This window comes from Asparagus officinalis, chromosome 5 (assembly GCF_001876935.1).
Source record: "Asparagus officinalis chromosome 5, Aspof.V1, whole genome shotgun sequence".
Taxonomy (NCBI): domain Eukaryota; kingdom Viridiplantae; phylum Streptophyta; class Magnoliopsida; order Asparagales; family Asparagaceae; genus Asparagus; species Asparagus officinalis.
The window spans coordinates 72,505,874-72,528,822 of record NC_033798.1 but is presented as its reverse complement, the minus strand read 5'-3'; the positions used below and the strand labels follow the sequence as shown (position 1 = coordinate 72,528,822).

Below are 22,949 nucleotides of genomic sequence, written 5' to 3'. Positions count from 1 at the left end.
TGGTGGCTTCGGCTGGTTAATTTTTGAGCGGTTGGATAGATTAAATATTTGTAGGATAAGTTGAAAATGACACTATCCTCCCCTCGTCACAAAGGATTTTGGTTCAGCTTATATTATATTATTTATGACATTTGTTCAAAATTTGTACGGTTTTTTTTAATTGTGATTTAATTTAATTAAATTTTTTTCCCCGGGAGAAAAAAATACGAGTAAAAACACGAGGACAACTTTTCTAAGCAGTCCCTTTTGGACTTTTAATCCCCAAAAAGCCATATTTTGCACTTAATTATAAAAACCGACCCTCAGTGTTGAAACCAGGTCGGTTTTTGAAAAAAGGCTTCCGAAACTTCTAGGGATTTCAAGTCCCGTGAAGTTTTGAACGTGCAAAGAAATTCTCAACAACTTCACGGGACTTGAAGTCCGTGAAGTTTGAGGTTGATTTTTCCAGAGAATTGACTCTCTGGAAAATCTACCCTGTAACTCCACGGGACTTCAAGTCCCGTGGAGTTGCAGTTTTCCATTAGAAACCTGCATATCTGTCTGTGCATGTTTTTCGTATGCACAAGGTTCACCCGTGAATAATATGATATTTCATATAAACATATAAACTTTCAGTCATAAATTTTGGTTCAGCTTGTATTATATTATTTATGACATTTGTTCAAAATTTGTACGGTTTTTTTTTTTTTTTTTGAATTGTGATTTAATTTAATTAAAATTTTTTTCCCCCGGGAGTTCGGTTTTTTTTTTTTTTTTTGAATTGTGATTTAATTTAATTAAAATTTTTTTCCCCCGGGAGAAAAAGGCATGACATATTGTCCTGCTCATGTGAAATTATATTAGAAGAGATTAGAACAGAATACGAGTAAAAACATGACTTGACATATTTAAGCAGTGGAAGAGGATACCAAATATAGATAGGTGTCATAATTGGGACCTCCTCCTCTTAAAAACTGCAAGATAGATAGGTGCTCAACATAAACACAAAACATCGCTTCAAAACCATCTTCTCATGGCGTCATATTAGCTTTAGAAAATTAAAAATGCACTGTGCCACTGCTGCGTTACTTTTAATGTATTGCTTTCTGCCATGTAATTCTATGCAACAATGATTGGGGCTCTTATTAGCTAACATCATCACACAGTCTGTTAACATGTGGGGGAAAACAATCTCTTAAGATTTTTACAAAAATAGAGGTAAAATATCAAGCCTCCATGAATCCATCCCTTGCCAGTTCACAACAGAGCTTAGAAACCTGGCACTTGCATACAAAACAAAGATGACATCAACGGACCACAATCAACGAAGCCCAACTGGAAAACTCAAGCACTTTTAGACAGTCAACATGATAACCGTCCAGCTTCAACAGGCAGCGTGGAGCGGAGGAAGCTACCTGAGATAAACGCGGCTTGCGAAGACCACCATCGTCTGTATAGAAAGAGCAAATGCTACCTGAACCATTTCGGTTCCTCAAGCCTTCATACACTTTGCACCTCTACATTTTGTCCTCCTCTCTTTCGGCACAATTACAAAATGGGCATGTCAGGGTACACACCAAAATATGGATATTCCATTTTAGGCTATCAGAAATTAGAAACTCCGTAAAACAATCAAATGCATACACAATGGTACGAGATAACAAAAATTTATAGCACACGGCCACAGTGTTACCAAGCTCGCAAGAACCTGGCAAAGAAGCACAAACTATGTAAGTTCTATCATTAGCGACAGAAAACGTCAGGGGAAGAAAAATACAATGAGGTTCCAACGGTGGGAACTCTTGACATATTCAACTTGGAGAAACAACTTACATCACCCGTAGCATAATTTGTAGTAAATACAGTTCTAGCTCAGAATTAAAGAGATCTAAAAGAAAAACAAAGTGACTTCTAGACTTTGAATCTAAGCTTCAGAAATTGCGACCACCAGAGTTGTAAGCTCGACCACCAGGGTATCGACCTCGAGGCTCATACCCCCGACCCCTGAGGCCCCCGCCAAATTCAGCTCGTTCTCCGTAGGGTTCAAAGTTACCTGCAGCAGCATAGGCCCGATGAGCGTCGCTTAGTGCAGCAGCATGATTGGCGCTGGAGCCAAAGCCATGAGCATCACTGGGCCCAGCAAGGTTCTGATAACTGTTTACATGTGACTGGTATTGTTGATGGCGGGATTCTGATTCCTTTCGGAGGAGCTCCTCTCTTCGTGTAGCTTGACGAGCTCTGACAGCTAGTAGCTTCTCCTGATACTGAATGTTGATCTCACTTAATCTCTGTCAAACGAGAACAAAAACAAATCGTGAGTCTGGAGAATTCACTCACATACAGCTACGGAAGCACAACGCAGAATGACAAAGTTATCAAATTTGAAACCCATATGTGGAACAAAATGCGAGTATGTTGTAGCAAATAACAGGCATTAGTGCTGAAATAATGAAACCAAACACTGAAACTATGATACTTGATCCAAGGGGTTCACCATCATGGGATCCATAACACATAAGTTGTAGCGAAGATTGTGTGTAGAGTTGAGAAAATATTCACTAGTTTTACAGGGTTGAAGTGTTTGTACAACTTCTATTGCATGTCCATTAAGAAAGTAGGGACTAGGAGAAAGCATTTTATTGAGAACAATATTCAAAGCTTAAGCACGCATCCAGGCACTACAACTATGGTCAAATTATCATCGCTAAGCTATCCAAAACCTTAAATATCTAACCAAGCAATTACAGAAAATCTGTCTCTAATCTATGAAATATTCAATCATCAAGATGCAAACAGAAATAAAGGTTTACACCTCTGAAGACAGCCAACTAGCATATCAAATGAACTAAAATAACCAAGCGCGTCTCATATTGGTTTTTCCCAATTGTGAAATATTCGATTTAATATGGACATTAAACTAATATATTTTTAACATTTTAGAATGAAGTATCTTATCAGAAGTGAGATAATAAATGGAAGCCTGAAACTAGTCAATACACAGTATCGCATATCAGTTCCTTGAAATTATTTGCGACTTTACCTCCCTATGTCTAGCATTTTCTATGTCCTCTGCATCTTGATGTTCCTTGGTTAGTTTCATAATGTCCTGAATGAATTTCTGTTCAAGACCTTCAAAAGTTTGTGGAAGAATATTATCCTCGTATCCCACTTCCATATCATCCTGACGTGCTTGAGTTCTTGGGTCTTTGTTCCCTTGTTTCTCCAAACCTAATTCCGGATCTGGCCTTTGACCCTGATATGAAGATCTTGGCACTTCTCTTCCTTGACCTATATGCAAACAAATAAGTATTTCAAATAATAATAACAGTAATGCAACTGCTATTATACATTAAATAACTGCTGTGCTTTTTTCACAAAGAAAATTTATCATGAACAAAAATTCCAAGAAACTTCCATGATATTATATGTTTCGTTATTGTGTTATACTACGGCATAAGACTGTTCTACTCCAAACATTGATAAGAAAGATTCCAGCTTTACAGATAATAGAATAAATTACATATTTCACCACAAAACCACCCACACTGTTATAACTAGAAGGGTATAAGGGACTTCGTTTATCAGACTCCAAAACATAAAATTTAAGCAACATCCCACTAATTATAGGATAGTTCTGGGAATCTTCAATGTGTACATTCAGAATATGTGCACCTAATGAAAATTTTATATGTTCTGATTCAAATCTTATATTTAAAGGTCCGTCTCCGTTCCAGCTTTCTTTTCAAAATATCAATAAATCTTTTAGCTGCAAAAAAGATAGCTTTAAGAATGTCAACAATTTTAATTGCTACTTCGAAAAATAACTGCAGAAATTTAAAGTTTAAAATAAAGTTTATTAACTTTTGCAAACAGTTTTCAGAATAAAATATCTTAACACTTCAAAAAGAATTTCCTTTTAAGTAAAATGTCCTCTCATAAAAGTGCCACTGTTGCAAAACATGTAGTCACAGGTTAAGAACTAAGAGGTTCCAAAACTCATCAGTAAGAGCTTTCTTCATGACATTTCTATTTCAATTTTGCAGTTTCTTCAGCTTTTTCTCAGCTTTAAGTTTCGATTTCAGTAACTTTAAAAGAGTGAAAAATAAAAATGAAAACAACAGAATAAAAACATGATGTATTAAGATAAATATATAAAAACATATCTTCTCCTCTTCATGTGAGATGATTGTTTTAAATATCTCCGATAAAGCCGATATATCTTTTATAAGGCTAGCTAAAAAACTATATGGTCTTCATATCCTTTACCGCTTTTGGCAATTTCTAGGTAATAATATCCCTGACATGGTTGATATCGGCCGATATGTCCTTTTGTATATCTTCTAGCAAAACAATATAGTTTTGGAAATTTTCTTTAATGCTTTAGCAAAACTTTCAGCCTAGTGAACATTTTCAAAAAATTATAGTAGGCCCTTTTCCATAAGTCTCTACTAACCACACAATTGGTTAGTGATCCTAAACTTATTTTATTTACATTTTTGTATGTCTAGATTTCATTAGTATGTCTGGATTACATTTTGGATATTATTTATATATACACATCATCCAATATGGCATTCCGATATTTACTATTCCCTGATACAATCCAATAAGGATTTTGACCGTCCGATATTCCCCCAATATCTGATATTTAAAACCTTGATGTCGATAACCATGGAAATTTACCTTTATAAGCATGTGCAGCTGATGATAAATTGCAGGTATTCAGAAGTGTTTAACGAGGCGAAGGTGCAAGCTGAAGCATTAAACCTTAGGCCTCTAGACTTGTGATCATCCGTACACATACTGTTAAAATTACAGAAATGTAATAGTAAAAAACGTTCAAAAATATTAAGGGGGTGTTTGTTTCACCAAAAATTTTGGCATTTGGTATGGATTACAAGTTTTGGGATCAAAAAGTGAGTTTTTTTGTAATTTGGGATTCCATATATGGTGTTTGTTTTAAGAAAAATTTTAGAATATTGAATCCCAAAAGTGCAAAAAGTGCTCAATTTTTAGAATTTGTCAAATCCTCTCAATTGGAGAGGATTTTGACAAATCTCATAAATGGGTATGCGTACCTCTCAATTGGAGAGGATTTGACAAATCCCAATTTTGTCTTTTTGTGGGAGGTAACCTCACCAAGATAGCATATTCATCATATTATAAAATGTTGGTATTTGGTAATGCTACAATTTGAGCTTGAAACAAACAAAATATTACAAATTGTAGTATACCAAATCCCAAAATATTAATGAAACCAACAACATTTTAGAAATCCCAACCCATAACAAAACACCTATGGATTTCAAATCCCATGGTGAAATCCATATCCTAAAATTATAGGATTTGAAACAAACACCCCCTAAGTAGATATTAAATAGGAACCTCACTTTAGCAAACGTGAAGATGTAAGTGGCATTCGAGTCCTTTCTTTTAAATAATAACCCTCAAGAGTTGTATCTAACGTATAATTTCAACCGCTCTAAAGATAGACCTACATTTTTTTGATTTATGAAGTGCCCTCATGGGGCAAAATGAAGCATGAGGAATGTGGTTGATTTGCACCCTACATCATTCGGTACACTAATGATCCTGAGCGTCTCATTTGCACCTCTAAACACTGGAACATACTCATTGTGTTTGTATTGTAATAAATAGAAGTACAAGGGTGTACAGTGATCACAAACGAAATCTGATATATAGAGAATTTTCACAAGCAAACCAATCTGAACTTGCCTTCTTTGTACATATGAGATGATGGAACATTTGATCCCTTCACCCCATCCCTATCCCACTGCCACTGTCCCTCCGCTTTTGAAGACATATACTGATGTCCTTCATCAGCCTGCACAGAATCTGCCCTTCCTGGATAATGGCCCATTCCTGAATTTCTCTGTGCTTGTGCATGCTGCATTTGAGCAGCGACCATCTGATTTATAGCAGAATCACCATACTGACCAGGTCTTCTCATTTTTACCACCGCAATGAACTGATATTTTCACCTATAACACATAAGAGCCAGGAAAAGGAAAATCCCTCAAACATAATTTAGCCAGAAGACACAGCCATCCTTCCAGTTTATGGACTATATTTTATAGATGAAACATAAATCATGTGCACATAACAAAGGTAAAGCATAAACAAGAAGAGGATCATTATATTTTCCATCAGAAAACAAAGCAAAGAGGTAAGGGTTTGTTCTCAGTATAAAATGAGAGTTAAGGAGTGCTGACCGCTGCAATGCTGCCTGTCAACATTTTGCAGAACCTTGCCCTTGCAGCAAGGAGAGTGGAAACTCGGAACTTATTCACCATATTCATTCAAAACTACAAACTGATTTCACCATGCCTTCTCATAGGAAAAAAGAGAAGGAACAACAAGAGTTATGGACAATAATGAGAACGGAATGATCACAACTGCCATGCAAGGTTTTAAATGTCGGATGTCGGGTTCATGTCGGATGGTTGAAATCCATGTCGGATAGCGGAAATCGGGGATATATCTGGGGACATTGACTAAATATCGGATTGTCATATCGGGCAGTGCGCATATGTATAATATCATGTTCTAAATGAAATCTAAGCATTCATAAATTCAATATAAGCATACTTTATAAATTCTATAGACTAAACATATTTATAAGTAAATAATATATGGATTTGGTTCATAAATTCTTTCTATCGGGTTCATAAGAAACCCTTAAACATGAGAACGAGTCAAACGGGTTTGGGTATTTATCACTAAACCCAAACCCGATAACAAAAAACAAATCTTAAAGAAAAGTACCATATCGGACGATTTTTCAAAGCTAAAAAATAGGCCGATATGCCCGATATGACCCTGATATTTCCGATTTGACCCTGAAAACCGACATACGAGTTGAAAACGTCCATGTCGTGTCGGTCAAGCCCTCAAACCGATATGTCGGACGACATGTCGTACATGTCGGCCGACATTTAAAACATTGCTGCCATGCTGCCAAAATGTTATGGAAACATAATAAATGTTGGCTTGGAGGTGATCAACAATCCAGGAAAGTACTGCCACAGTATACAAGACCGAAGGCCTGAGAAACTGCTTTCAGCCTATCACATGACTAACTTTTGAAGATAACCACAAACTTTTGACAAGAGCTAGTTTTCAAGAAACAAATGTTTTCAACATGACATAGGGATTATTCTTAATTACTACAAAGCATCAGGTCAGGCACTGAATATCTTTTTTTTAAGGACTTCATGTTGATGGATTCAAACATGAATCCAGTAATCGAGATAGAGATCATTTTCTCTCTTCATTGCGAGGTCAGGCACTGAATATCACCAAGCATACTATCTATGATGCACGGATACGGATACGGGACACAGATACGACACGGACACGGATACGGGATACGGCAAAATCCAAAAAATAGGATACGGGGATATGACAAGGATTTAAAAAAATATTATTATATATAGAAAAATTTATAAAATTCAACTAACAATCTAAAATATGAATCTATCACAAAATAACAAGTTTGTAAACAAAAAGTACCTCAAGATGAAGTGGAAGCTGAGAGATTGAGAGAGAGGATTAGGGTTAGGGTTAGGGTTTTTTCTTATTTTCTTTCGTTTGAGTTAACTGAGGATCGAATCGAACGGGAGATTTGAGAAATAGGGATGGGTTTTTTAATTGAACGGTTCGGGTAGGATTTTAACAACCAAACCCGCAACCCGAATGAATCGGCCTTCGGCGAATCCGAGTCGTGTCCGAGCTCCTTTGACCGTGTCCGAGCCTAATTTGACCGGTGACCCGTGTCGGATACGGATTGACCGTGTCCGACACGTGTCGTGACGAATCCGTGCTTCAGAGCATACTATTAACACTATTGTGGGCCATATATTATAAGCAAAAAGGATGTTAGTACAGGATGCAGGGATGGAGAGTTTCAGACCATCAACATAATTGATTGATTGGCTTTGTTGATGGATATATTTTTGCAATTTTTATTTTCAAGCCAATGGTGGATAATCCCTGAAAATTGCTATAAGGATTGAAGCCTGTGATGATGAGCACACAAGTTAATGCTTCTCCAGTCAGTCCATAAAGTGAGCAATAAATACATTCACGTTAGACGACTGTCACATTTCTAAAAGAACCATGATGGTATTGAAATATTTAGTAATTTATTTAGGGGTAGAAATGATAATCTACTAGCATGGAATACAGAAACCTTCGAGGAAGAGATGAAAAAAGAAGGGCTTGTTCTAGAATAAGATCTTTGTCATGAAACTGAACATCTCATCTGTTTCATAAAATCATCATTATGAAAGCAGGTTGTCAAAGAAATTTTTCAGAAAGATTGCTTTTGGCCTCCAGAGATGTGGCAAGATGCATCAGAAATGGAACTAAAAGTTCATGGATTTAAGGAGCACATGTCACGTCTTCTGACTGTTGGATAAACAGTTAATGTGCCCTTCAAGAAAAGGCCTCCTTTTTTTGTAAGTGTTGACAGGGATAACAATCTGGCCAGATTCCAAGCATGCTTACAGGGATTGACAGTGGAATTAAATATACCGAAACTGAGGGAGATTTTCATTACATCAACTGTTGGAAAAATGCTCGGTCCCCATTCTTCTGCTTAAGACTGAGATGCCTTATCTGTTTGGTAAACATGGGGTTAACTATTGGGTGAATGAGACTTGTAAGCGTTATTATCGCCTCGTATGCAGGGAGGGAGGTGAGCTGCAGCTGAATTGGAAGATCGAGGTCACTCCCAAAAGATACATGCGCTTCTACTGATGTCTATCATGGTCAGCTGCAGTTGCTAGTAGGCGTGCAAAATTAAAAAAATAAAATAATAAAAAACCCATATCCGTGGATATATCTATATTCAAATTCGTTAGAATATGGATATTGTTACTAAATATCTATATTCAATACAATATGGTTACAGATACAGATTTGTATTCAAGTATCGGAATCTGTATCCGAAATATTTGAAAATATGTTGGTTTTTTGTTGGCGTAGGCCACTCACAACCTGACACTAGGGGTGAGAAAACGGTCGGTTCGGTCAGGTTTAACCATTTTGGGCAAACCGAAGCCGAACTGTTCCTTAGACTAAACCAAACCGAACCGAACCGAACCAAGTTATTTTGGTTCGGTTCGGTCGGTGCTTTCGTTGTTACAAATCCCATCACAACAAAGCTACCAACGAGCATGATGACTGTAATCAAGTAAGTGAATTCTCCTCAATGTGGCTATGACTTTAGTCTTAGGTATTTTGGAGAAAGACTGGAGAAGGGAAATATTTAAAAAGAAACGACAGGAGAATAAAGCCATCGCTATGGCTTTTTTTTGGGTATGTTGGAGAAGAGAAGGAAGACAGAGGAAAGCTTCTTCTCTTTCAGTTTTCATTTGATAATTAGAGAAAGCTCATAGGTAATTGTTGGGAAGAGGTGTGTAAGACTTTTAGGGTGCAGTGGGGCCCATAGAGAATTGAAAAGAGTTCAATAGTGAGGCTTTAAATAAGTTCTATCGGTGGGGATAGAGAGCCTTGGAATGGGGTATGAGCATGGGAGCTCTAATTGTCTTTGAATGGAGTCGTTTGGTCGGCCCATACACTGATTCCTAAAGCCGAAACCGATCCAACCGCAACCACAACAAGAACCGACCAGAATCGCTGAAAATCGGACGATTCGGTCAGTTTATTCGGTTCAAACTGAACCATGCTCAACCTTACCTGACACCGATCGTTATGCACCAAACGACGATCTGCGAAAGCGTCACCAAACACTCTAATTAGATCTCCTTTACTTTGTAGACTAATCGATCACCAGGCAATGTGGAAACACCAAGAAAACTTGTTCGGACAGAAGAGAATGCAATAAACTGCAGAAAATAGATCAAGAGGTAAAGACACGGGATCTACATGATTTGGCAATCGCCTACATCCTGGGGAGATGATTGAGCCTTCTATTATTCAAGATATTACAATATAATCTATTTTGCATTTTTATGAAGAACCTGCAAAAAAAACCTCTTAATCTCACCAAAATATCTTTCACAAACCCTACATTTCTCCTCTTAGTTCTCTCTACTTCTCTCTTACAATATGCAACTCTCCTTGGCATTTCTATGGCTTCATTTACAATCAACCTCTCAATGATTGGTTAGAGAGCTTTCCCCTCTCTTGAATTCATATAGGACTCATTTGTCTTGGATTATCAATTCTAATTTTCTTCCAATTAGAAATTAATTCCAATTATAATTGATTCTTTCCAATCAAATTCAACCCCCAATCCAAGTCTAACTAGGTTCCTGAAATACAAGATTATTTCGCAACAGGTTTGCAATTGTTTTGATCCTTAAATTAATGAATTTGAGGTTAATTATGATGATCTTAGGCCTTTCACATCTAACGAACATATTAATGAACTCTTTTGTAACAATGAACTATATATTTTAATATTATATGGCTTCTCATACCAATTCTATATCCGAATATATGCCCGCATGTATATTCGTATCCATATTAAATTTTAGCAGTTATAGGTATGAGATTTCTTAACTGAGGCATATATATATATGAATCCATATCTGTAGCTATATTTGAACCGTTAGCACCCTTAGGACATTGAATCATAGAGGACCACTACTGATCTTTACTCGAATCTAGTGAAAGCAGAGAAAGTTTAACAGGACTCCCCCAACTTTGTTGAATCTTGCTTGAGGATTACGAGTGGAAGCCTTCTGTAGCTGTAACGAATTTTCGCTGATCTTAGGACATGTTTGGCGACAGTGAAAACCCAATAGAGAAGGTTTTCTTTTCTCATGTTTCTATGTTGCAAGAGGAAACTTTGAGAATCGAAGCTCCATTAGTTACCGAATTAGTAGGTTGTACATGTATAATACCACAAAGTATAATTTTTCAAAAAAAATTCGAAAGATTTTCAAAAAATTTAAGAGCCAATTACATTGATATGATTAGAAATACTAGAATCTAGTTTTCTAATTTCTTAAAAAAATATTTACGAGCAACCAAAAGCTAGTATCTAGAAGTTTCTAGATTTCGAAGAAACTTGAATTTCAATTTCATTGCTTCTATTGGTTTCAACTACTTTCTTCCTTGTAAGGATATCTTTACTCTAATTTCTTCAAACAATGTCTGAGCTTCACTAAGCTTGTAACCGGTAACCCTTTAGTTTTCTTATCAATTTTCTCCATGTTAAACAAGACATAAATTTTAACTTTCATTTCTTTTTTAATTTAATTGTAGAAAGCCTCATATTTTATGCAAATGACCCCTAAAAACAGTCTTCATTACTCAATGCCTGAGCTGCATACGTACGAGTACGGGACACAACAAATTTATAAAATTTAGGTACAGGAACACAATTGTGCCTAACGAGTACGGATACTGGACACGATAAATTTGTAAAATGTATGGTATAAGCACACGTGTGTGAATGCACACGAGCCTGTGCGTGTCTGTAAGTTAATTTTTCACTTCAGATCAATATTGAGTTAAATACTCATTATATTATCATACTTTCTTATTTATGTAAAGTGTAGATTATAAATGAGGACTAAAAGAAAGTGCATGTTGAAAGTGTGAATTAATAGAAGGGGACCGTACTGATCTTTTGAAGAATTGAAGAAAACGATGATAAAAAAAGAAAAGAAAGAGAAGAGAACATAGAGGAAAATAGATCAAGTTTTATGTAACGTAATCTTGAGTTGTATAATCAACAATAAATGTACTTGATTTGAAGATAATATCAAATTTCAATTTTTATTTACTTGTCACCTTGAGCATAAAAAAATACAAGTTACCTCGTAAAACGAGAGTCAAAAAATAAAGGCAATATCCTCAAAAATTAGAACTATATCCTAAAATGTAATAAAGATCCCTCAAAATATTACAAGTATATTGTTCAGAGTTGCAAATATACCCTCAAAAGTTAGAACTAGATCCCAAAAATTTACAACTAACAAGCATATCCTGAAAAGTCAGAACTATATTCCTTGCATAGAATCAGTTCCAAGACAATTATCATTTTTATACCCATCAAACACAACAGCCTCAAGCTCCAGTTCATCAAAAAAATATTTGCAAATTCCAAAATGTCGTCACCACTGAAAGATTCAAATTCACTACCTCTATATCCCACATCTTTGTCTCTCATCTAGAATATTTTGAGTATCTCCTTGAAAGAAGGCGAAGCTTTGTCTGAACATATACCATATCCTCCGCTCGATGTGGATCATTCTTGTTCCTCTGTAGAGAATGGACAAATTTGTAAGTGCTCGAACTTTTCTCACAACAAGAAGAGGAACAAGGATGCCCGATTAATTTTAATGCTAACTGACATTTCATTAACAACCCACCTAGACTATTTGTCCATTTTCTCCTTATCATCCAAAAAGTAATGATCAAATGCAACTTACGAGGTGGAAAACTTAGCAAATTCCATGTTAACCATTCTCCGCTCCTCAGAATTAGGAAAATACCTCTTCAAGCATTTCACTCTTTCATAGGAGATCTCGGGATCCTTATGTTGTGCAACTCAATTCAGGGCTTCGGTGAGCCAAATCACACAATAACATCTAGAAACATTTATAAACAATATCAAGTATTAAAAACTAACCAATATAGATCAAAAGTTTCATTGAGAAAAAACTACTCACTTTGGGTTTGGTGAATGAGCCAAACAATGATACGGTTTGCTGCTCTTGTACTATCGATCAACTAGGATAGTATGTACCACATTATAAAATGATGAGTATTCACCAATATCTCTTGCCTTCTTTTTATAAATGGAATTCTTAGCTTTTCAATCATGGAATCCAACGTATCATAAACTAAATAAAGTTTTGACTTGTCCATGTTCGTGGATCGAAGCATGTTATAGATCATTTTGTTAAAAGATACGATATATTTTATTTGATCCCATAAAATATCATCCAACACTTAATCCTTAACAAACTGGATACTCTTGATATTATCATCTCAATCGAGACTCTAACTCTCACTAATGACCAAGTACATACGACCATACTTGTTTTTTTTATAGGCTCCAATAACTTCTCGATATGTGCCCAATCTTTTTGCAAGAAGCTAGCTCTTAGAAGATTGGAACCGGGAGGAATATAACCTCCAATCAAATTGCTTGTGACATTTTTTATAAAGTACGGGTTCCTTGCCAAATTAAAATATCAATTCCCCATGTAAAACATTCGGGCAATGGGACCATGTAGATGATCTTGAGCTCAACAATTAAACAGTTGTTTTATAGTGCTCCCCACAAATCTTCTCATCTTAGCAACTTCAGTCATTGTGGTTGTTCTTGATATAGGTAATGGAACACTCTTCTCATTCTTTGTCTTTAACCTAAGTTTTGCTAGTTCTCAACTTCATCTCAATAGTATTTTTATTTTCCACATTTGTCCAACACTTAATTCTAAATAATGGAGTTCTTACAAGATGAGCTCTTACTCTTGAATGTTTCAAGACAATAGTTGCATTGTCACTCCCGATTTCCACCAACTCCCGTCACTTTTTCGAGTTCTGTTACATATCTCTAAAGAGAAGCATTATCATCCTCTAGCTCACCTTATGAACTTGGTGTCTCCATTTAATTCTCTACAATCATCAACAAAAATAATAATTTTATATAGAAAACTATTTATACTTTAATCAACAATTTAGAAACAAAAAATTATCTATAAAAGCACATGCAAGCATTAAAAATAATTTACAATTCAACTCAATGTTTGAAAAAGCTTTTTGGAAACACGCTTCGAAACTCAAGAGTGAAACTATTTAAACCTTAAAGCTTACGCCTCATCGCTTAAAGCATAATTGAAGTGTGCGCTTCACGCTTCTTAAAGTGCTTTTATTTTGAAGCACACGCTTAAGACTAGATAGTAGGACATAAAAAGATTTTTGATTAACATTAAAATGCCCCTACATATTTTCAATATAACTATGTGAGTGTAAATAAAATATATATGTTATGCATGTAGCTTAGTTTATTATGATTCATTTCTATACTTCACATATTTAATTCTTATTTACTAATCAAGACATAAATGTATATATTTGTAATTAGTACGCACTATATATTATATGTTCATAATTTTTAAAATTTTAAAATTAAAATATTTAAACTCATGAAGCTTATGCTTCACGCTTTGAAGCTTACGCCTCGTTTCATCAAAGGGTCCAGCGCTTTGCCTTGCGCTTCCACTTTTTTAAACATTGATTCAACTAAATTACCCCCATACTCTAATTAAATCCCTAATTAAATACCAAAAAATGATTTCTTAATTAAATATGATAAATTAGAGTTTAAATTATAGGATACCCTAAAATACCTAAACCTAGAAGCTCACTGGATAAATCACTTTAACGACGACATCCATTTATAATAACTCTAAAAAAGAATTTAAAACCCTAAAAGAATTTAAAAAACCCAAAAACGAATCTGTAAAAAACCTTTAAAAACCCTAAAAGAGTCAAAAATTGCAATAATTACTAACCTATGTTCGCAGGCAACCCTTGCCATCATAGGAACACTAGAGAACAACTGTGGAGGCACATGTGATCTTGTCTTCAAGCAGAAACATTACTGCTAAGAATAATCGATAGTTCTTCTAATAGGTTCGAAAGTGCAAACGAAACAACGCAGTGCAAAAGAGCGTTATAGGATCAGAAGATGACTTTAAGATGCGGATACGACCATACGGGTCATCAGGTTCAAAAAACTGACCCGATTGCCAATTAAGTCATTTTTCCCTCTAAAACCTCTCATGTGCGGGAATTTTCTGTATAGTGTCTCTAGCTGGCATTTAAGTGCAAAACCGCACCCAGAATGTACCTGACATGGGTACGACAACCATTTGCACGTGTCCAAGTAACAAAGCTCAATACACAAGGTAAAAGATCTACTGATCAGTCCAAATGTTGTCATGAGGTAACCATGGGACCTACTAAAGCCTGAATCCCCCAAGTTGCCCCCTTTTCAACAACAAAGGATTAAACCTAAGATAGGAGATCGCACACCAATCCTCTAGAAAATTGCCCACTTTTTTGTTAATGTCAGGTTCCAAAACCTGAGAATAAACAAATGTATACCGACGTCTTATAAACTGAAGCTGAAATTTGAAAGACTTAAACAAACGTGTGAGCTGCATCGGTGGGACAAACATATAATAATTTTTAGGAAGTAAAACCCCATGGCTAATTGTGTGATCGTATCAATAACGGAGAGCTTAGAAATATTTAAGAGAGCTTGAGAATAACTGCAGATTTAGACTTTATTCTTTTCCCAAACTCTTACAAATATCCAATATTATATTAGACTATTATTAAGGAATCTATCAAGAAATATTATTGTTCTGATATCTTCTTACTCTCTAAATCCTAATCTAGCTCCTCTAATATTTGATCTCCGCCCTCCTCTTTTCTATTTCCTCCCTTAATATCTCTACATATTCACTTAGATCTATGGCCGACATATGTGTCATTGGGTCAAAATTTTTACTTGACAAATTGATATCAACACTGGCATCAAAGAAGGGCCTGAACTACCAAAGTTTGGCAATGGTGTCAGAAAAATCAATCAACGCTATAAAAAATCAATAAGTTTGGAACAATATTGCAAATGTTCAAATTAGAATACTAGATAGACAAACTAAAGCACTTGCACTCAAATTCTCTGCTCGGTTTAGTTCCCTTAAGGAGTTGTCTGGGAAACTTGGAAAGAATTGTGAAACACAACTACTAGGTTGGTGGGGTTCCCTCTGAAATAAATTATTATCCTCTCCTACAGAAGTGTGTTACCCTCGTTATCATGTTCTTCTCTACTCAACCCCTACAGTTTTTCATTAGCTAAACTACCAAATTAACATTTAAAAAAGATCATTTTTACCACATTGGCATTTAAAATATTTCCGATGACGTTTTGGTATTTAAAGTGGGTTTAAGTTGACACCTGGGTCCAAATTTTGATAGGAATTAAATTTCCCGACGAAACCCCTCATGTGATCATCACGTGGCCCACGTGGCCCTTAATGACCGTTATAAAATGCTGATATGGCAAGTATTAGTGACGTGAATTTCATTAACTGATCATGTGGCGCTTACATGACCTAAATAACTGATTTTTGGAGATCAAAAGCCCTAAATTTGACAGATTGCCTCATCTTCATGTGTTTCAAAAGATCGACCGATCAGAGTGGTGGTTAGGGAGATTGTGGCCAAACTTGCAATTACTGGTGGTCTCGCTGAAAATTTCATGGTGGGAAAGTGAAAGTAGTGTCTTAGAACCTGCAGGCGCGATATCATCCTCATCGAAAAAACAAAGGTAACTATACTCTGCATTTCTGTATTTGCTTGGTCCTTTATGGTGCATGCATTTAAATTTTCTTTATTAAGTGAAATTATAGTAGATGGGTGTTTATAAGTCTTATTTTTAACAAATTAGGGTTTATGTGAATGACATCGAAGTGGATTTTTTCAAAAAATTAGGGGTTTTGTAAGATTTGGAGCAGAGTAGAATGTGATTGTGGTTGTAATTCATTTATGTTTTTGTTCATCATGAAGATGGGTGAGAATATTATGGTTAAATTCAGACATGGTGGTTCTTTTGAATTTCTAATGTCAGAAGAGTACATTAGTGGCTCATTTGACGTGCAATTCAATGCGAAAGACATTCTGTCAATAAACTTGTTGAGAGAAAAAATTAGAGACTTTGTATAGTGATGCTTTCACTTTGTAGTACGGAATACCTGGTGGTGGTGTTGGAGCCGTTATGTCTCTTCTCTTAGATACAAACTTAGCAAAATTTAAGGAATATGCAAGTAAGGAGAGAGTAATTAAAGTTTTTGCAAATCATTTTGTTGATCAAGCTATTGAAGTGGATATTCCTCCTATTGAAGATCCTCCAGTGCAAGCTAATCAGCATGAAGTTCCTAACCCCAATGAGAAAGAAGGACAACCCCTATAAGAAAGAAAACAACATCTAAAAGGAAGAAAGTATTATCAAGAGGTGAAAAGGGGGGGAAATATTGTTACTCAAAAGGGGAAAATATTGTTACTCAAACTCATCTTGATCAGAATGCATCCTCTACTGATGATGATGACTCAGTAGAGGATGAAGCATACAAAATTGACCCAACTGAAGTGGTAGATGATGATGATGAGTTGGTTCAAAAGTCCAAAAATAGAAGGGGGGAAAGGTGGTGAGTGATGAAGGTCATTCTAAACCTGAAGCTAATATCCCAAAGGGATATGAAAGTGATGATGTCTTAACTGCTAGTGAAGTAGAAAAGGCATTGAATAGTGACCATGAAGAGATTCATGAGATGAGAGAAAGAAATATTGCCATGTTAGCATCGCAGAAGAGTAACATAGCTTTCAATTCTGGTGCAAGGATTAAAAAGGACCAGCCAAGTGAAACAGATCCAGGACAAGCAAATGAGCCAAGTCAAGAACATGCACAACATCATGCACATGCACAACATCTACAAGGAAATGCAGAGCAGCCTAGTGAACGAAATGCAGATCATCCAAATGCATCAAATTTGGAACAACATTATGAAGCAAATGAAGAAACAGAAGCAAATGTAGAAAGAGCAATAGAAGCAAATACAGAACAACCAACAGAAGCAATTCTAGAACAACCAACAGAAGCAATTACAGAACAACCAACATAACCAAATCAAATACAAGATGATGATGATATTGAGGGTTTGATTGTAGGTGGTCCTAGAGCAAAAGAAGCAATACCAAGCAATGCAAAATGACCTAAATACTGGACATCTTATAGAGGGTATGAATCAGATTCGAGAGATAGTGCTGATGAGGATGCTTTGGAACCAAGTGAAGATGAAGCAGTAATTATCCCTAGAAGGAAGAAGAAAATGAAGGAGCTAATAAAGTACAAATTCTTCAATGAGGATGTGGACATGAAACAGGTGGAACTAGAATCTGAATTGAGATTCACTTCAAGAAAGATACTGAAAGAAACTATACTCATATATTTTATGGAAAACACTACGATTTGGTCTATATGAAAAATGACAAAAAAATAATTCATATTAGATGTTCTTTGTGCAATTAGTAGTTGACTGTTGAAGTAGATCTCATAAATAGGATGGCATGGCAAATCAAGCATGTATCCCCTACGCATACATGCAATAGGACATTCAAGAATAGACTAATAACTGAGAATTAGATTACTCAAACTTACCTAGACCAACTATTAAAGAATCCTAAAATAAAGCCAAGGGAAATTGCTGCTAATATGAGAATAGATTTTGGTGTAAATGTAAATGAGAGGAAATGTGCAATGGCCAAAGACAAGGCACTCAATGTTGTGCATAGATTAATGCAAAGGCAATATGAATTGCTCAAGCCTTACATAAGAGAGTTGTGCAAATCAAATGAAGGCACTAAAGCTGTTCTAAAGGTCCATGATTTAGAACCAGGACAACCAACTGTATTCATGAAATTTATATATGTTTTAAAGCAATGAGATTGGGTTTCCTACATGGTTGTAGGAGGTTCTTTGGCTTAGGTGGATGTTTTCTCAAGCATTCATGTGGAGGATAGTTATTAAGTGTTGTTGGGAGAGATATAAACAATAATATGTTTCCAATTGCATGGGCTGTAGTTGAGGGAGAAAATAAGAACTCTTGGCAATAGTTTCTTAGTTGTTTGAATGCAGATTTGGAAATCAGGGATGATTAAGGATGGACTGTGATGTCAAATCAACAAAATGTATGATATAATTTAGATTTCATCTTAAATTATTGCTAGATTTATCAAGATATTGACAGTTTATATATGTTCTTACTTGATAGGGCCTTGTACCTGTCATTCATGAAATGTGGCCAGAAGTAGAGCATAGACAATGAGCAAGGCACATATATTCTAATTGGAGAAAGGATCACAATGGTAGGGTTTTGCAAAGGTAATTTTGGAAATGTACAAAAACAGCTATAATGGGAGAATTTGCATACGAAGCATCCAAGCTGAGGGGTCTTTGAAAGAAGGCATATGATGATTTCATGGATAGGGACCCTCATACATTTAGTAAGTTTCATTTTAAGACTCATAGTCAATGTGACTACCGAGATAACAATATGTCTGAAACTTTCAACTCCTTCATTTTACTTGCAAGATTTAAGCCTATAATATTTTGTTAAAAGATATTAGTTTATCTTTGATGAAGAGGCTGCAAAAAAAAGATGCTATTATATAAATTTGCTAGTGGAATAGCCCCTAGAGTGCAAAATTTTTTGGAAGAGGCTTATAATGAACAGATTAATTATGAAGTACATTGGAATAACTCAACAAATGAGGTTGGTTTTGAAGTGATCCATAAACATGTAAGCCATAAACTTGACATAGGCAAGAGGACATGTTCTTGTAAGGTATGGGAGTTGACAGGAATCCCTTGCACACGTGCTGTAAGTGTAATTTTATTCCTGAGGAGGAAACCAGAGGAATATGTATCAGATTGTTATAAGAGTGAATGTTACTTACTTGTCTATGAATATTCGTTGGGCCCAACGAAAAGCCACAAATATTAGGACAATGAAGGGGAAGGCAAGATATTACGTCTAAATATTGCTAAAAGGAAGATGGGAAGACAAAAAACAGCTAGGAGGAGAGACCCATCTAAAGACTTACGCAATACTTCTTAAGCATCAAGGCCAACAAAGATATAGTCATTGCCATTCCAGTGAACATTTAATCAGACATTGTCCACTTGCACCACCAAGGAATCAAAGATCTTCAACCCAACAAGATGCAAAAGCTCAGACCAATCTCACTACTAATTCAAATCAACTAAAAAAAGAGGAAGGCCAAGAGGAAGCAAAACTAGAGTTGGCTTATCAACAGATGATTTGACAACAACTAATCCAATTTCTAAAACCCAGTTGTTTATCAGATTCAGGTCTATAAGGGGTGAAAATGCATAGCAAGGTAAAGGTGAAAACTCAGTCATTAGTCTGTTGCAAGTGTTTAAGTTAACTTTATTTTTTATTTGCAAAGGTTAAGCTCGATCTCAGACAACAAAACAGGAAGAGGAAGAAGAATAGGACGAGGAAGAGGTGGTGAAAGGGGGAGGAGCAGTCAACATTACATTAAACACCATTACATTAACCACTCAAATACAACAAGAACAACATAACATCAAAGTAGCACACTTGTATAATTTAAGAGATCTTTTCTATAAAATAAAATCATCTCTCAATCTGCTAATCTCTTCCAAAGTACCTGCAGTTTTATTTTGACACATAATTACCTTCTTCTTCAACATGTTGTTCTCCTCTTCACAGCTATTGATCTCATACATTAACTGATGATTTTGACAAACGTACAAATACAGATTATTGCTCCTGTCTTCAGACAATCCATCAAGTTCATTCATATGGCAATTCAACTTTATAATTTCATCTCGTAGAGGAGGCACTAAATTAGCAGTAACTTTGCACATTGGCGTGTCATATCACTCCCACAATCCACAATCAATGTTCTGAACATTTAGTTGAAACAAAATTTTAGAAAATAACAAAATTACCCAAACAAAACCAAATCAAACTAAACTCAAACTCGCATTTTGGCATCTGTAGAACCTTCTGCCTAGATTATCTAAAGTGAAGGAGGTTAGATAGATGCAATCTAACTCACACTTATACTTCTTTACCCCCTCAATTATTGCTTCTTTAATCCACTTTTGAATGAAGTGCAATTTATTGAATCCTGCAGTCATTCCACTATTCCCGCCACCGACGCTCCTCCTTGACGACATGCTTGAGCTTGAAGAGGACATCCTTGAGATCTTCGAAAGCAATTTCGCTTATCTCCCCTCAGCCAAAGAAATCCCAACCTGAGTTTTCCCAAAATTTGTTGTGCCCTAGTTCTTCGTTTTATCCCCGTTTTTTATTCCCTCCGAAAATCAGTTAATGAAATCCACATCACTAATCCTTGCCACATCAGCATTTGATAACGGTTATTAAGGGCCACATGATGATCACGTGATGAGTTTCGCCGAAAAATTTAACTCCGGCCAAAATTTAGACCAAGTGCTAACTTAAACCCGCTTTAAATACTGAAACGTCATCAGAGATATTTTAAATACTAATGTGATAAAACGGGATACCAATGTGGTAAAATGGGTCTTTTTTAAATGTTAATTTAGTAGTTTAGCCATTTTTCATTTGGAAGAGCGCCTCTGCGTGGCCCACTAACAACTTCTGTGATTCAATGATCGTGCAACATGCTTCCTTGGCTACCAATATGAGAAAGTTGCTTTATATGGCTACACATACTGATTGCCAAGGAATCGAGTCATTATTGTGATTTGACTCAAGGTTACAGAAAGTGCTAGGTTGCCTAGGCGTTAGACCCAGAGCCTAGAGCCTAGGCGGAAGCGCCGATAAGGCCTACGTGTTTTCCTTTTTTATTTTTAAATTATAGTCAATGTTATCAAAAGCGCTAGGCACCGCTAGGTGCCACACGTGACCGAGAAAACACTTGATAAGCGCATGAATTTAAAATAAAAAAAGACATATTTCCCCATTTTCAAGTTCTTGAAGGGACTGTCAGTTAACAAACCTCAGAAGAAGACGGATGCTTCTATGGACACCTTAGGACCTGGCTGAAACCCGAGAAGCCTAAACAGAAATCTGGCCTTAACTGTGTTTGATTACTATGAAGAAGAATCAATCAAGAAAAGATTATGATTCTTCTCTCACCTCCTCCTCCTTTCTCTCCATACTCCGGTGTTCATCCATCTCCCCCAATCTCTGATCTGCTCCTTCTTTCTCTGCCCCCATTTCTTCTCCCAACCTCCATCTATATTCACTCAGATCTATGGGTCAGAACTCTGCACCTCACCCACTAACCTTGGGTACTAAAGACGCCGCCTTGGATCATAGACGACTGATATAACGATTGCAAGAGAATAAATCCCACTCAAATACGGAATTATGGGGGATTTTCCAGCATAAAAAGCCACCAATTCCTAATCTGGGAATTTTACCGAATCGAAAAATAATGATAATAGCAGTAATAATAACCCTAACCCTAATTTTTGCAGGAGAAAGAGGAGAAATAGAGAGCGGGGGTTTACCTGATTTCTTTCTTTGTCTATGTGGCGTTTCTCTCTCTCCTTCTCTCCTCGATCGCAAAACTCGAGCTCTGCAGCTCGCAAGAGGAAAAGACCCGATTTTGGGTTGGGTTCGGCTCTGGGCTTTGGATCACGGCCAAACGGGTCCAACTAAACCGGTAACAAACTGGGTTCGTCTGGTTGGCGAATACTTGACAATGTGTTAACGCTAAAAATGGCACCTTATAAATAGTTTTTGGCACGTAAATATTGGCTAAATTAATTAATAGGTATGTTGTGTTGACCTTCAATACCAACTTAGTATATATTCCTACTCTGATGATGATAAAAGTATATAAAGTGAGACATTTTTGGCTGGACCAAAATTTCTGATGAGATTATCTCACGTGACTCGTCACAGGCGTCTTGAATTGCTCAGTTAGACCTTTATGTGGCGAAGGTTATACGGGATCTTTAAGTAATCGATAGGATTGTTCATCCGGGTCGGGCAAAACCCGGGCCCGGGCCCGACCGGGCCGGGTTCCGGGCCGGCCCGGGTTTTTTTCTTTTTTTTTTAAAAATTTTTATCAAAATTTTAATTTTTATTTAAATTTTAAATTATAAAAAAAGACAAAAAAATAATAAAAATAATAATTTTATTAATCACTTAAAATGACATAAATTACAAATAAAAAATTATAAAAATAAATTCTTTATTAATAATTAATAAATCATTTACAAATTACAAGTATAAATTTATTTTGGAATTCATCGCATCACAATAGATAAGTACATCCCAACTAGGTTTTTTTAAAAAAAAATTCTTTTTTTTTTTTTGATAAAAAAATGCTAAAAATTAGTT

General features: G+C 35.9%; 1 protein-coding gene across 3 annotated transcripts; it reads right to left on the bottom strand.

Annotated features, from left to right (window-relative positions):
* LOC109843858 lies at window positions 1,667-22,234 on the bottom strand. 3 transcript variants are annotated; one of them, XM_020412816.1, is made up of 4 exons: window positions 22,112-22,234; window positions 5,716-5,981; window positions 3,020-3,267; window positions 1,667-2,267 (listed from the first exon to the last, which is right to left on the bottom strand). In XM_020412816.1, exons 2-4 carry the CDS (start codon window positions 5,948-5,950, stop codon window positions 1,911-1,913), a joined length of 840 nt encoding a protein of 279 aa, XP_020268405.1. In that variant the 5' UTR covers window positions 5,951-5,981; window positions 22,112-22,234; the 3' UTR covers window positions 1,667-1,910. The 3 variants fall into 3 exon arrangements, with proteins under 3 accessions (XP_020268405.1, XP_020268407.1, XP_020268406.1); XM_020412818.1 differs by lacking the exon at window positions 22,112-22,234 and adding an exon at window positions 21,735-22,081; XM_020412817.1 differs by lacking the exon at window positions 22,112-22,234 and adding an exon at window positions 21,595-21,728.

What these genes read in the sequence shown, in the direction of transcription:
- LOC109843858 (XM_020412816.1), bottom strand. Translation starts at nt 5,950, where the DNA reads ATGAGAAGACCTGGTCAGTATGGTGATTCTGCTATAAATCAGATGGTC. An exon ending in ATCTCATATGTACAAAGAAG is followed by an intron (nt 3,268 to 5,715) that starts GCAAGTTCAGAT and finishes GTTTGCATATAG; the next exon opens with GTCAAGGAAGAGAAGTGCCA. An exon ending in AAAATGCTAGACATAGGGAG is followed by an intron (nt 2,268 to 3,019) that starts GTAAAGTCGCAA and finishes CTCGTTTGACAG; the next exon opens with AGATTAAGTGAGATCAACAT.